At 47.7% G+C, this 14,652-nt stretch overlaps 1 protein-coding gene across 1 annotated transcript; it reads left to right on the forward strand.

Annotated features, from left to right (window-relative positions):
* The first annotated feature begins 345 nt into the window (after nucleotides 1-345).
* On the forward strand, nucleotides 346-12,621 carry DDOST (dolichyl-diphosphooligosaccharide--protein glycosyltransferase non-catalytic subunit). The gene is made up of 11 exons (XM_082230251.1): nucleotides 346-569; nucleotides 2,496-2,606; nucleotides 3,116-3,202; nucleotides 4,004-4,107; nucleotides 5,205-5,299; nucleotides 5,792-5,885; nucleotides 6,131-6,279; nucleotides 7,479-7,626; nucleotides 7,734-7,854; nucleotides 9,069-9,175; nucleotides 12,123-12,621. Exons 1-11 carry the CDS (start codon nucleotides 377-379, stop codon nucleotides 12,270-12,272), a joined length of 1,359 nt encoding a protein of 452 aa, XP_082086377.1. The 5' UTR covers nucleotides 346-376; the 3' UTR covers nucleotides 12,273-12,621.
* The last annotated feature ends 2,031 nt before the right edge of the window (nucleotides 12,622-14,652 follow it).

The following is a 14,652-nucleotide window of genomic DNA, read 5'->3' on the forward strand; positions in this document are numbered from 1 at the left end:
GCCTCCGTTGCCTAGCAACAATCGCTCAGCTCCGCGCTGTATTGGCCATGACTGCGCTCATGCTTGATTGGATACCAGCAGCAAAAGAGAAGCAGCGATTGGCTTCCGCCAAGGGCCGAGCTCGGACTGGCAGATCCGGCCGCGGGGAGCAACGGCAGGAAGGCTCGGCAGTGTCGAGAGTTGTCTGTCTCCGATTGGCTGAAGGCGGAAGGCAGGGCGGGCACTCGCTCCCGCGCGCAGCACGTTGCCCCGTCGCCTGCTGTTGGTTGGCTGAGAGACGCTTGGGCGCCCGCCTTCCCTGAAAGGGCGGTGTCCGCTGATTGGCGGCTGCGGCGGAGTTCGCTTCCGCGTCGCTCGGAGAGTGGGAGAAGGCAAGATGGCGGCGGCAGTGCGTGGAGCTCCCGGGCTGCGCCGGCGGAGGTCGATGGCAGCTTCTCTAGCGGCGGCGCTGGTGCTCCTATCCCTGGCGCGGGAGGCGGCGGCCGGGGGAGGCGGGATCCGCACGCTGGTGCTGCTGGAGAACATGAACCTGAAGGACACGCACTCGCTCTTCATGCGCAGCCTGGCAGGTCTGGCCCAGGAGCGGCGAGCGCTTTAGAGCAGACGGGGTCGGGGGTGGGAGCCTTTTCCAGCGCCAGGGCAGCATTCCCTTCAAGGCAACCTCCCAGAAGGGACGTGCCAGCGGGGTGTGTGTGTGTGTGTCAACACGTGGAATTCCTACCTTTGGACGGTGACTAGCGCGGTGGGTTAAACCACAGAGCCTCTTGGGCTTGCCCATCACAAGGTCGTCAGTTCGAATCCCCGCAACGGGGTGAGCTCCCGTTGCTCGGTCCCTGCTCCTGTGTACCTAGCAGTTTGAAAGTACACCAGTGTAAGTAGATAAATAGGTACCGCTCCGGTGGGAAGGTAAACGGCGTTTCCATGTGCTGCTCTGGTTCTCCAGAAGTGGCTTAGTCATGCTGGCCACATGACCTGGAAGCTGTCTGCTGGCTCCCTCGGCCAATAAAGCGAGATGAGCGCCGCAACCCCAGAGTCGGCCACGACTGGACCTAATGGTCAGGGGTCCCTTTACCTTTTACTACTACTACTAGTAATAATAATTTTATTATTTATACCCCGCCCATCTGGCTGGGTTTCCCCAGCCACTCTGGGCGGCTTCCAACAGAACACTAAAATGCAATAACCTATTAAACATTAGAAGCTTCCCTAAACAGGGCTGCCTTCAGATGTCTTCTAAAAGTTTGGTAGTTATTTTTTTCTTTGACATCTGATTGGAGGGCGTTCCACAGGGCGGGTGCCACTACCGAGAAGGCCCTCTGCCTGGTTTCCTGTAACTTACATTAAATATTTATTACATTTATCAAGGATGGCGCACATGGTTCTCTTGTTCCTCATTTCATCCCCACAACAACCCTGTGAGGTTGTTCAGGCCGAGAGACTGTGACTGCCCACCCGCAAGTGAGTTTCATGGCTGAGCCGGGGATTCGGAGCGTCGCTTCTCCGAAGGTGCTTGTCCTGCACTCTGAATCATTACACCACTAGGCTGTATGTATATGCACAGATTCTCACACACGCACCTCTCTACTCTCCATTCAGGGGAGTGGGAACTGTTATCAGAGTCCCAGCACATGTTCCAGTGTGGCACAGTGGTTAAGAGTGTTAGACCGGAACCAGCACTCAAATCCCCACCGCCTCTCAGCCATGAAACTCACTGGCTGACGTTGGTCCAGTTGGTCACTCTTAGCCGAACCTACCTTGCAGGGCATCTGAGGGGATGAAAGGAGGAGGGGTAGAGCCGCATATCCCAATCTGAGCTCCTTGGTGAGTTACAAAAGCAAAAAAGAAATGAAAACATTCAAAGGAGGGTGCAGAGCTTGTGTGGGATGTGGCCTTGAGGGAAGCCTGGTGGGCTACATCTGACTCTTCACCTCAGCTTTAGAGCAGGCATAGGCAAACTCCTGCCTTCCAGGTGTTTGGGACTACAATTCCCATCATCCCTGACAGCTGGTCTTGTTAGCTAGGGATGATGGGAATTGTAGTCCCAAACATCTGGAGGGCTGGAGTTTGCCTAAGCCTGCTTTAGAAGGTTAGGAGTGGAAGGTAGTGTTGGTTGGTTGAAGCGTGAGTAGGACACAATTTTTTTCTTATTCCTAGGCTTTTCCAGGTAATAACTTTGTTATTCAATAACATAACCCTCAAGTTCATTTTAGGCAGCTCAAGAAATTTTTTGTTTTATGGTTTATAAATGCTTTTAGGATAAATGAATAATTGGCGTGAATAATTCTGTGGGGCAGGTATTGCAAACAAGGGGAATAGAAGAGGCACCGTGGGGGTTGTTTCAGGCCAGCTAATCTTACCCAGCAGAGGAAAAATGGGAATTTGGAACTCCCTGATTTGCCCATCAGTCTTCTAGCAATGTCTAGTGGTTCCTGGATTTCTCTCTGTGCTTGGGAATATTACAATTCACTTATTTTCTCCTGTACTTCTAAATCTAGATAGGGGCTTTGATCTCACCTTCAGGACTGCAGATGACCCTGGGTTGTCTCTCATTAAATATGGAGAGTTCCTGTATGACAACCTGATTATCTTCTCTCCATCTGTAGAAGGTAAGACAGAAATGAAGTAATGTAGAGAAGTTTGAGTGCAACCCTATGCTGTGTTTATTCAGAAGTGAGGACCACAAAGTTTGTTCAAGCTTTATTTCCTTGAACTGTACAGTTCTTATTGTATAAATAATACTTGTGTGTCTTTATTTGCTTTCTGCACCTGTTCCTTGAACAGCTTATATTTCACCTGTTGAGTAGGAAGTGGTCTTTATTTGGGGGGGGGTTGGTTGGATTGGAAGGCATTTCTTTATATCACCCTTACAATAGGCATGACGGATAAATACAACTGTGTGTTGCTTTTTGCTAGAAAAACATTTACGTTTTTAAAAATGAGTTTTGCGGGTTGGGGTTGGCTGCTGGAAATCAGTCATTTGCGGTGTGCAGCCCTGAAGTTCAGCTGCTTCACCTACCTCTGTATGCACTGCAAAGATTATCCCTCCTGCAAACTGCTCCTTGCAAATCTAGCTTTTGCTTTGACATGTTTAAACATCATTGGCCCTTCATTTCAGATTTTGGAGGCAACATCAACGTGGAGACCATTGCTGCTTTCATCGATGGAGGGGGGAGCGTCCTTGTGGCCGCCAATTCAGATATTGGTCAGTAAAATGAACTTTATCCAACGGAGAGCCTTTGACTTGAAAGAGAGCTTCTCCCTATCCCCACCATGAATGGGGAACTTCTCGTTGATCAGCCATTTTGTTTTGTAGTTCGGTTGAGCCGCCTGTGCCTAGAATTCATTTGGCTATAGCAGTCCTGGAATTCTGGGTACCACTGTTAATTAAATGGGAAATACAGGACAAAGTACTCTTTCTAACCACCTTAAAGTGTGACTGCTTACTGTAAATGTGTTGAACCTTCCACTATTTAGCTGGAGAACTGACCTCCTAAGCCAGACCTCGCCAACCCAGTACCCTTTAGGTGTTTTGGACTGGTATTGGCAGCTGTGCTGACTGGAGCTGATGGGAGTTGCAGTGGAAGGGCACCAGGTTGGCAGGAGTTGACTTACTACTTCTACCTGAGTGATGAATGAGTATAGATTTAAGAAACAACAAACCCAGGGTGCCGCAACTTCCTTTTCTCTCTCTATAGCCATTATCTCAAAGGAAAGCAAAAGGGTCCGTTTCTGTCTGCTGTCATCTTTGAAGGTGGCATGATCCCCCCCCCTTCTTTTGCATCTGTTTGGAAGCTGCTGTCTTGAACAGAGTTAAGTAAACATTTGTGGCGTCATAAAATAGAGCTCTGAGCACTTCCACCCTCTTTTTCTATGCATATAATACTTCTTTGTACTTAGAGACTGATTTATGTGTGTATCATCTAAGTAGATGCCAGGCTACTTGTGGCTTTAATTATAAACAGCTCCCCTTTTTCTAAACAAGTACAATGTTGACAATTCTTAGGCGATCCCCTTCGAGAGCTGGGAAGTGAATGTGGCATAGAATTTGATGAGGAGAAGACAGCTGTCATTGACCATCACAACTACGATGTCTCTGATCTGGGTCAGGTAAGCAGCAGGATGCAAAGTGTTGGGTAGATTGGCTTTCCTCTAGGCAGTAAATATGTAGTTGTTTTGAAACAGTTGCCTGCGTTAACCATTAAGCTCTTACGAAGGCTGCAGGTGGCAGCCAGCATCTTAGAAAAGGCCACAGCCTCTTCACTGGGAGCCAGTGTGGTGTAGTGGTTAAGAGTGGTAGTCTCGTAATCTGGGGAACCGGGTTCGCTTCCCCGCTCCTCCACATGCAGCTGCTGGTGACCTTGGGCCAGTCACACTTCTCTGAAGTCTCTCGGCCCCACTCACCTCACAGAGTGTTTGTTGTGGGGGAGGAAGGGAAAGGAGAATGTTAGCCGCTTTGAGACTCTTTAAAGGGAGTGAAAGGCGGGATATCAAATCCAAACTCTTCTTCTTCTTCTTCTTCACTGCCATGGAGGGGGGAAAGCTGCTTCCAAGATGGTGCTTGCTTCAACATCTACATGTATATTTGAAAAACAAAGAACATATGCCAATTTACCAGTTAATTGATCAAAAGAATCTGCTTTCGGCCCCAACATGGAAATAGAATGCCAGCAGCCACTGGCTACTTTCTGACAATCATATCTCAACTTTTGCGGCCTCTTCTCTTTCCGCCATTTGCAGTGAAATGAATGAAATGAGGAGAACTGCGGTTAACCATTTTTTCCTGTTTTATGGGGAACCTGGAAACTCCGGCTACCTGCGTCAGAACAATCCAGTATCCAAAATATAGTTCAAACTATGGTTAAATATTCTGGCTAGTAACTGTAAATGTCCGACTCAGATGAAATGCAGCTATATGGAGACTATTTGGTTGAATTGTGCTGTGCGTGACGGGGCTGCCCTTGTAATGCAAATGCTTTTGCATATCTTGGTTGATGGTGCTGAACTGTAACCATCCAAATGCAGCCTTCTGTGTGTTGCAGAGAAAGTTGGAGAGGGCAGAAAAGCGGAGTTGGGGCTGGTGGGCAGAGAATTATGGCTTCTTCTAAGGCAAAGTGTTAGCCACATTTTCATTTGATGAAGCATTGGCTGAACCTGCCTGTAGAGTTGGCAGTCCCCAAAAGGTTTTAACTGCGGTCTCTTTGCAGCACACCCTCATCGTGGCAGATTCTGAGAACCTCCTGAAGGCTCCGACTATTGTGGGGAAGAAGCCTCTGAACCCCATCCTCTTTCGGGGAGTTGGGTGAGTCTCCCGTAACACGGGGGTTGTGTTTGGCCACAGCTATAGGAGCTGGTGCTCTTGGCCAGTTTACTGAGTGAAGAGACTATGTCTTCACCTAGACAACAAGAAAATTTGGTAACTACTTTGCTACGCTCCCAGCTCATGGGGCTTTCTCCAGCTAAGTCATTCTCAATAGACCCACTCAAATGAATTGGCCCGAGTTAGTCCTGTTGTCCATAAATTTCAATGGGGTTAGTCTAAGTAGGACTAGCAGTGGATACCTCCCATGGTTTCTCTTCATCTTTACTGAATTTTAAATCCTAATCATAAAGAGAAGATCCTCCTTTCAAGACAGTGTTGGGTCTTGCACCAAGTGCTTTCCAGAAATACATTATTAATATTTGGGGGCTCCCACCTGGAGGGGTCGCATGGGCGTTTTGAACTGAGTCTTGGAAGGAAACTTCTCCCCTGCTGTCGGACATCTTCTCACAACTAGTTTTCCCCCTCCTGCAGGATGGTGGCTGATCCTGACAACCCTTTGGTTCTAGATATCCTGACTGGCTCCTCAACCTCTTACTCCTTCTTTCCTGACAAACCCATCACACAGGTATGATATGAAAGAGTGGGGGGGGGGCCTTGCCTTTGTTAAAAACCTGCTGGCAAAAAGTACCTTGGTGCCAGGCTTCAATTGCTTTCCTTTTGGTTTGGGACTGCAGGGGGCATCAAAACAATGCTGTAGGATGGAGCACAGGACACCTGAAATTTGAGACCCCAAAGTCTGCCACTGGTGGCAATTGGCATCCTCTCAGAAAAATGGTTCACCTTCACTGACCAGTCATTTTTCTCCCTTAGTATCCTCATGCTGTTGGGAAGAACACGCTCCTGATTGCAGGTCTCCAGGCCCGGAATAACGCCCGTGTTGTTTTCAGCGGTTCCCTGGATTTCTTCAGCGATGCGTTCTTCAACTCTGCTGTGCAGAAAGCTACCCCTGGCTCCCAAAGGTATAGTCGGGTTTCCACTCCATTCTTGTGTTCCAGATGATGCCCACTTTCTGTGTGCATGAGCAGGGACAGAGCCCATGGAGGCTCCTTTGACAGAGACGATTCTGTCTTATTTATTACTTATCTTCCCGCTCCAGGTTGCTTAAAGTGGTCTACATAGTTCTCCCCTTCCTCATTTAATCCTCACAACATCCCTGGGAGCTAGGTTAGGCTGAGAGGCAATTTTTGGCCCCAGGTCACCCGGTGAGCTTCGTGGTCAAGTGGGGGGATTTGAACCCTGGTCTCCCATGTTAGGAAATTTACATCCTCAAACGAAAAACTGAGGGCGGTTATATCGGTACATGAGAACGAGCCCTCAAGTAACCATTGGAACGCTATTGGAAATAGCTAACAGTTTCCTACCAGTTAATCCAGAGTAGAGGATAAAGTCCGTACAGCATGAAAGCATAAAAGCACTGGCAACCAAAAGATTAAACAGCTGCTGGAATAAGAAAGGTATTTTGTGAGGTGGCTAAAAGCCATCAGGTGTTAAATACATTGCAGGATTCCCAAAAATAGACCAGAGGCATTTCATCCAGCAGAGCTTTACTGCTACTGAAGACAAATGTGCATAATGGTCACAAATCCAATACATTCAGGATTGGCACTGTCCATAAGAAATCCAGTTGCAGCAGACTTAACTTAAACCTTACAATAGCTTATAATAAGACTAAACTGTAACACTATATACGGAACACCACACCAGAGCAAAAAGAGAGAGGGTGAAACTCGGGCTCCTTCTGGCCCTACTTTTATAGGCAGCATGACCTTGACAGAAAGAGAGAACAGAACCAGTTTAAACCAGCTGAAGGAATAACCCAAACATCAGTAACCTCCTGCTTGCTTCTTTCGCACAGAGAAGCTTCCAGAACCCTCTTGAATTAATTAGAATAGGAAAGATCTCTACGCATCAGATCAATATTTTCTGTACTGTGCTAAGAAATGCCAACTGACACCCACCCCCCCAGCTAGGTTTGTAGTCCAAAAGACCTGGATGTCTCTAGGTTGGTGAAGGTCGATGCAGACCGTACTAGATCTGCCGTGCAAATAACGCTGATTAATCTTCCTGTGCTGGAGTTGAATTTCTGTGGATATGCAACATCCCTTGAGCAAATGTTAACTCTCATTCCTTGGCTTCCTCTTCTATGTAACTCACTCAGGTACTCCCAGACGGGGAACTATGAGCTGGCCATGGCTTTGTCGCGCTGGGTGTTCAAGGAGGAAGGTGTCCTTCGTGTGGGAGAGGTGTCCCACCACCGGGTGGGGGAGATCGCGCCCCCTAGTGCCTACACCGTCACAGACCTGGTGGTGAGATTTTAAAACCATCCTTTGCAGCCGGAGCTTAAGAGTTCCCTTCACAGTCTGCACATGCCTTTTTAGCCGGCCAATGACACTCGCTCCCCCCTCTATCTCAGGAATACAGTATCGTAATTGAGAAGCTCTCTGATGGGAAGTGGGTCCCCTTTGATGGCGATGATATCCAGCTCGAATTTGTCCGCATCGACCCGTTTGTGAGAACTTTCCTCAAGAGGAATGGTAAGCTGGTTCCGTTTTCTCAGCCGTGCATTGTCAGTCCCTTGAAAATTTCAGAATTTCTGCTGTCCCCATTTGCCTGTATTCCTTCGTGCCCCCTCCACTGTGACCTAGGAGTGGGGGAGAGGTGAAACCACCTCTGTTACTTTCTAGAAAAGATTCATTTCTGGCCTGAGTTGAGTAGCTTGCATGCAGGTTTGCAGTCAGTTATGACCCAGGCTTGCAGTATCCTAACACCTTCACGTAATGTTGTCATAGTGATGTTGGATGGCGCTGAGAAATTCTGATACACATCGAGAGACCTGCCACCTATACTGTCTGAACCTACCCAGCTGCTAAGATCCACAGGTTGGGCACCTTAACTCAGTCCCAAAAACACGTGAAGCACAGCTGGTGGTGACAGAAGAGAGAGAAAGAAAAAGAGGGAGAGCCTTTTCAGTGGCTGCTCCCTGATTGTGGAATTTTGCCCCCCTCCAAGAGAGGTTAGACTGGCTCCCTCCTACTCTTCTGTCAGCATGCGTCCGCAACCTGCAGCGGTGCATCTGTGCACGGACAGGTTGCGATTTGGCGCATATGCGCAAAGCGCAATTTAGTGCTTCTGTGCATGTGCAACCGCCGAAACCCGGAAGTAACCTGTTCCAGTGCTTCTGGGTTTCGGCGGTCCACAACCCGAAAAAACGCAACCTGAAGCGTCTGTAACTCGAGGTATGACTGTGTTTGAATTACTGTCTTATAGCTAGTTTGCTTTTCTTATTTTGCATTTCATAACATTGCAAGCTGCCTTGAATCCCAACTTGGGAGAAAGGTGGGATATAAAGAAATAGAATAAAAATAACAGCAACTAGCTGCAACAGCCAGTGAGAGGGATATGTGCAGAGAATTTGCGCTGGGGCTGAGAGTTGCAGCCAGTGCTAGTCCTACTCGAGGTGTGACCCACTTAGGTTCATTAATTTCAGCAGGTGTGCTCTGAGCAGAGCTTGAATTTCCTACTTGGGAGGCGACCTCCAGTTCCCAACTGTATAATGGGCACAAATTCTACTGGATTAAGGGTAGTCTGGCCACCGGAGCCACAGAAACTATTACGCTTCCAGGTCAGAATGACAGGAGTTAGGATAGGTTGTTGAAATGCACAGGGGAAGGAGGGGGACGCCTTCACTTTCTTTGCATGTTGACCACAAGTTGGCCTGAGCCCCCCCTGAAATGTGTTTGGCTCCTAGGAGGCAAGTACAGTGTCCAGTTCAAGCTGCCCGACGTCTATGGAGTCTTCCAGTTCAAAGTGGATTACAACCGGCTGGGCTATACCCACCTGTACTCCTCCACCCAGGTAAGAAGAGCCTTGGCCTGGGCAAGGAAAAAGCTTCTGGCCCAAGAGCCTGGTGGAAAGATACCATGGATGGTGCCTCCTTGGGCTCCCCGATCTCTCAAGCTAGCTAACAGGAAAAAAGACAAGCCCATTAGAAGATAATTGCTGGAAATCACAGAAGGGGAGAGTTGTTCTTGCACTCAAATTGTGCTTGCTGGTTTCCCACCGACATCTGGTCGGCCATTTGTAAGAACAGAATGCTGGCTAGATGGGCTACTGGTCTGATCCAGAAGGTCTGATCCAGTTCTTATGTTCAATAGGCAACCCCAGCTGGCATGGCCAATGGTTGCAGATTCCCCATCCCTGGCCCACAGTGCCTGGGCCACCAAAGAGCTATCCTGATCCCTTTCCCTTTGGGAATGTGAGATGAAGGGCTCCCGGACAGGGCTCTCATTGGAGGAACTCAGTGAGCTGAGAATGATTCAGGGCAGTTTTGGCTTCTCATTGCAATTGCCCTTTGAGAGGGGCAGAATCACTCTCCAGCCCTCCTAACACCACAGGCCTTTGATGATTATGCTGCAGTCTGTGTGCTTTTAATAGAGGAACTGGATATATTTATTAATTACAGTGATTAAATCTTTGACTCAATAGTCGTTTTGCTCTGCTGGGTATGTGCTTTGCAAGAAGCCTGCTTGTTGCCCGTAAGGTGGGAGACACTCAAATACAGGCACTCAAATACAGAAAAGCCCCGGGAGCAGATAACATCTCTCCTGAACTTCTCAAAGCCAATATTGACTGGTGGGCCCCAGTCCTTGCCACCCTTTTCACCAGCATAGATCAAACAGCAATAATACCAGAGGACTGGGGATTGGCAATCATCGTTCCCATATTCAAGAAAGGCTGTAAACTTGATCCAGCCAATTACAGACCAATCAGTCTCTTAAGCATCATCAGCAAACTTTATGCAACTCACTTACGTGAAAAGTTTGCGGACTGGCTAGAACAGGAGCACATCCTAAAGGAAGCCCAGGCTGGCTTCAGGGCACATAGATCAACTCTAGACCAAGGACTGGTATTGCAACATCTAGTGGAGAAATACACCTCAAAGAAAGGAGGCTCTCTCTATGTAGCCTTTATAGATTTCAAATCAGCCTTCGACTCGATACCCCGGCACAGACTTTGGGAAAAACTAAATGTCACAAACATCGATAGACGTCTTTTGCTTCTTATCCGTAGACTACATGAAAATACTCGGATCCGTGTTAGATGCGACCGTTATGGGAACCTATCAAAGGAAATCCAAAGTTCCCATGGTGTCAAGCAAGGCTGTGTTCTTGCCCCTATTCTTTTTAACTTCTATATAAACTCCTTAGTCGGAAAGATGGAGGAAGCAAGTACTCACTCCCCAAATCTAAATAATACACCAATCCCGGTCCTTTTGTACGCAGATGATGCGGCACTTATTTCCTTCTCTTGTGTGGGTCTAAGAAAACTTTTACGAGCTCTTACAGAGTATTGCGAAGCTGAACACCTAATAATAAACTACACCAAATCAAAAATTATGGTGTTCTCCAAGAGAAAACTCCGACATAAATGGAAAATTAATAACCAACCTATTGAGCAAGTAACATCTTTTAGATATCTTGGAATAATTTTCGATGAGAAGGGGTCTTGGTGCCATCAGATTAAGAATTCCATTGTAAATGCGCAAAGATCTTCCAGAGCTATCATAAGATTCTTTTATAGAAAAGGAGGTCAATATGTTCCCGCTGCCTCCCAGGTCTTTGTTGCAAAAATACTTCCACAATTGACCTATGGCACCCAGATATTTAATTGTCAAAAACTCAAGTCCCTGGAATCTGTACAAACTAAATTTTATCGTTCCCTACTAGGGTTACCTACCTGTGTCTCTAACACTGCCGTTAGGCTGGAGGTTGGCCAACTCCCTATTAATGCCAGGATATGGATCCTGAAGATTCATTTCTGGCTAAAACTCATATTTTTCCCAGTGGGAGTGGCTCCATTGACTCTACTAGACCCGTTCCAGTCTAAATGGAGATTGTCGCTCTATGAAAAACTGAGGGGCCTGGGGCTTTCCTCACAAGAACTTATAGCCTCAGGCTTTGAAAAGGCTAAAATGATGGTGAGCCAGCGAATAGGAGATGTAGAGCTTCAGGACCATATGAGCAAGATAGATAAATATCCAGCTATCCAAGATTATGGAAAAGGGTTTAACCTAACCCCATATTTGATGGACCTACAAATCGCAAAATATAGGCGGGCGTTTACCCTTACTAGATTTGATGTATTGCCATCTGCCTTACTAAAGGGCAGATACGAGGGCACACCCTATGCTGAACGAGTTTGCCCATGTGGTCTGAAGGAGGTGGAAACGGCTTCACATGTGTTGTTACACTGCGACCTTTACGGGGATATCAGGTTACTGTTTATCTCCCCTATCGTTCAGAAATTTCCAGGTCGATCTGAATCTCAGCGGCTGAAAATCCTACTAGGAGACAAAAACCCAGAAGTAACATTGAAAGTGGCCAAGTTTTCTGCGGCCGCGATCAAGCGGAGGGCATTAGCTGTAAAAAAGTAAAAGATCTGACCCCTGGATAAGCCCCCCCTTTTTTTAAGCCCATACATATACTGTAGTGCATACATGAGTATGTATATGTGTGTGTGTGTATATGTGCATTGTTTTTATGTATAATTTTACAACTTTTAACTGACACCACCATTCCCTTGTAAATTATTGCTGCCTTTTATGTTTCCCCCCCCCCCTTTCTTCTGGTCTATGACCGTAATAAATTTATTCATTCATTCATTCATGCTCTGCTGGGTATGTGCTTTGCAAGAAGCCTGCTTGTTGCCCGTAAGGTGGGAGACAGAACTCCCCACCCGTGAGTGTGGGTGGCTGCTAAGAAGCCTCCTCACACCTTGCTCTGCTATCTCCTGCCTTTGCCAGGTATCGGTGCGTCCCCTCCAGCACACGCAGTACGAGCGATTCATCCCTTCGGCGTACCCCTACTATGCCAGCGCCTTCTCCATGATGGTGGGCCTCTTCCTGTTCAGCATCGTGTTCCTCCACATGAAGGAGAAGGAGAAATCAGACTGAGGGTCTCCCAGCAGGAGGAGTAGGGAGCCCACCTCTTCCGTGGCGGTGGCCCCAAGCAGTGCAGGCGCTGAGTACACACAACATTTGGAGACTGGAAGTCCTCAGGATCGAGGGACCAGGGCCGGGTGGGTGGGGATTGGGGGTGGGCAAGGGGAAGCAGATGCCTCTTGGAGGAAGAGAAGGAAGAGTGAGCAGCCCCCCGAATGAACTCTTACAGAATCCACGTGTCAGTTCCTTTGTGGACGTCTCCCAAACATGCTTACGGCCACTGTGACTTGTTTCTGGTCTCCCAACAAAAGATTGCTGTACTTGAATTTTGTTTTCTGAAATAAAGCAGCCTCACCTTCCAGTGGTAGTTGTTTTCTTGAAAATAATTTGGGAGCGGCCTTGAATCCCAACTTGGGGGGAAAGGTGGGAAATAAATAAGAACAACGACAATTAGCTGCAACAGGCAATGAGAGGGATGTGTACAGAGAATGTGAAGATGCATATGAGCAAAGAGGGGCAAGTTGCATCTTCTGGAATGTCTTTGCCATGGAGTACCTGAGTAACCTAAAGAAACTTGCTCAGTGATGAGATAGGGCACACATTTTTTTTGAGGAGGGGAGAACCAGAAATAGCTTCTAAATCCTGAAAATGCATGACTCTGCAATTTAGTTTTGTTTTCAGTCTGGGTGTTTTATGTAATATTTTGATTTAAATGTAAAGCAGAGTTTTGAACAAATGCAATCTAACTACATTTGGAGCAACTGTGCTTCCCAACAGTAAGAAAAGGCCACCCTCGCCAACAGTCAGCCAGCCTGGGACAAATTGACCAGCACCGGATCTCTGCAGCCCAGTTTGCAACAGAGACTGAAGGCTTCAGGGAGGAGGGTGGCAGCAGCAGCAGCAGTGGGAAGAAGCCTTGAGTTACACCTGGATAGTACTGGGAGAGGGAGTGGGTGGCGCTGTGGTGTAAACCACAGAGCCTCTTGGGCTTGCTGATTGCAAGGTCAGCGGTTCAAATCTGCGTGATGGGGTGAGCTCCCGTTGCTCTGTCCCAGCTCCTGCCAACCTAGCAGTTCGAAAGCACACCAGCGCAAGTAGATAAATAGGTACTGCAGCAGTGGGAAGGTAAACAACGTTTTCGTGCACTCTGGCTTCCGTCACAGTGTCCTGTTGCGCCAGAAGCGGTTTAGTCCTGCTGGCCACATGACCCAGAAAGCTGTCTGCGGACAAACACTGGCTCCCTTGACCTGAAAGCGAGATGAGCACTGCAACCCCGTAGTTGCCTTTGACTGGACTTAACCTGGCTCCCAGTACATTTCCGAGCACAATTCAAAGTGGTGGTGCTGACCATTAAAGCCCTAAACGGCCTTGGCCCAGTATACCTTTAGGAGCGTCTCCACCCCCATCGTTCTGCCCGGACACTGAGTTCCAGCTCTGAGGGCCTTCTGGTGGTTCCCTCCCTGCGAGAAGCCAAGTTACAGGGAACCAGGCAGAGGGCCTTCTCGGTAGTGGCACCCGCCCTGTGGAAGGCCCTCCCACCAGATGTCAAAGAGAAAAACAACTATCAGACTTTTAGAAGACATCTGAAGGCAGCCCTGTTTAGGGAAGCTTTTAATGTTTAATAGGTTATTGTATTTTAATATTCTGTTGGAAGCCGCCCAGAGTGGCTGGGGAAACCCAGCCAGATGGGCGGGGTATAAATATTATTATTATTAACCGTCCAGGGATCCTTTACCTTCCTGCCACTCAGCCTCCATTAAAATTGTGGGGTTTTTCCCCAAAATTTTTTTATTGGTTTTCACAACATTATAAACAAACACTTAAGACAAACAAACATAAATCATAGCCTTATTGAAAATTACACTTGTTTACATTGTTAAGTGACTTCCTCGCTTCCCCTTGGTTGAATTTCATTGCATGTCCTTTTAATGGTTTTCCAAATCACAGTTCTTATAAATTTTACCTTAAACATTAACATCCACAGATCTTCACATTATGAAATTAAACATATTAATTCAACACTTAACATAAATAAAATCCTGAGCCAATTAAGTATCTGCAAGCTGTTTTCAGTTAATTTAACTTAACATATATAACTAAGTAATCATTAAATTTAATCCACAGCCTCCACTAAAATTGTAATCGCGACCTGGAAAAATAAAATAACAGCAGAGACGCCGCAACTACCAACGACACCACCTTCGCCCCCCTCTGGTCCTGCCCTGCACCCGGCGACGGAGCCGGACGTCGTGGCCGCCTCCTCCCGCCTCTACCCCTAAGGGCTCCGCCCCGAGGGCGGGGCGTCGCCGCGCTGGCGCGGCTCTGTCCCCGCCCACCTGCCCGTCCTTTTGCGACGGAGGGGCGGGGCGGAGCGTTCAAGAGGCGCTGCCGT

The sequence above is a fragment of the Podarcis vaucheri genome, assembly GCF_965113315.1.
Source record: "Podarcis vaucheri genome assembly, chromosome: 7".
NCBI classification, from domain to species: Eukaryota; Metazoa; Chordata; class Lepidosauria; order Squamata; family Lacertidae; genus Podarcis; species Podarcis vaucheri.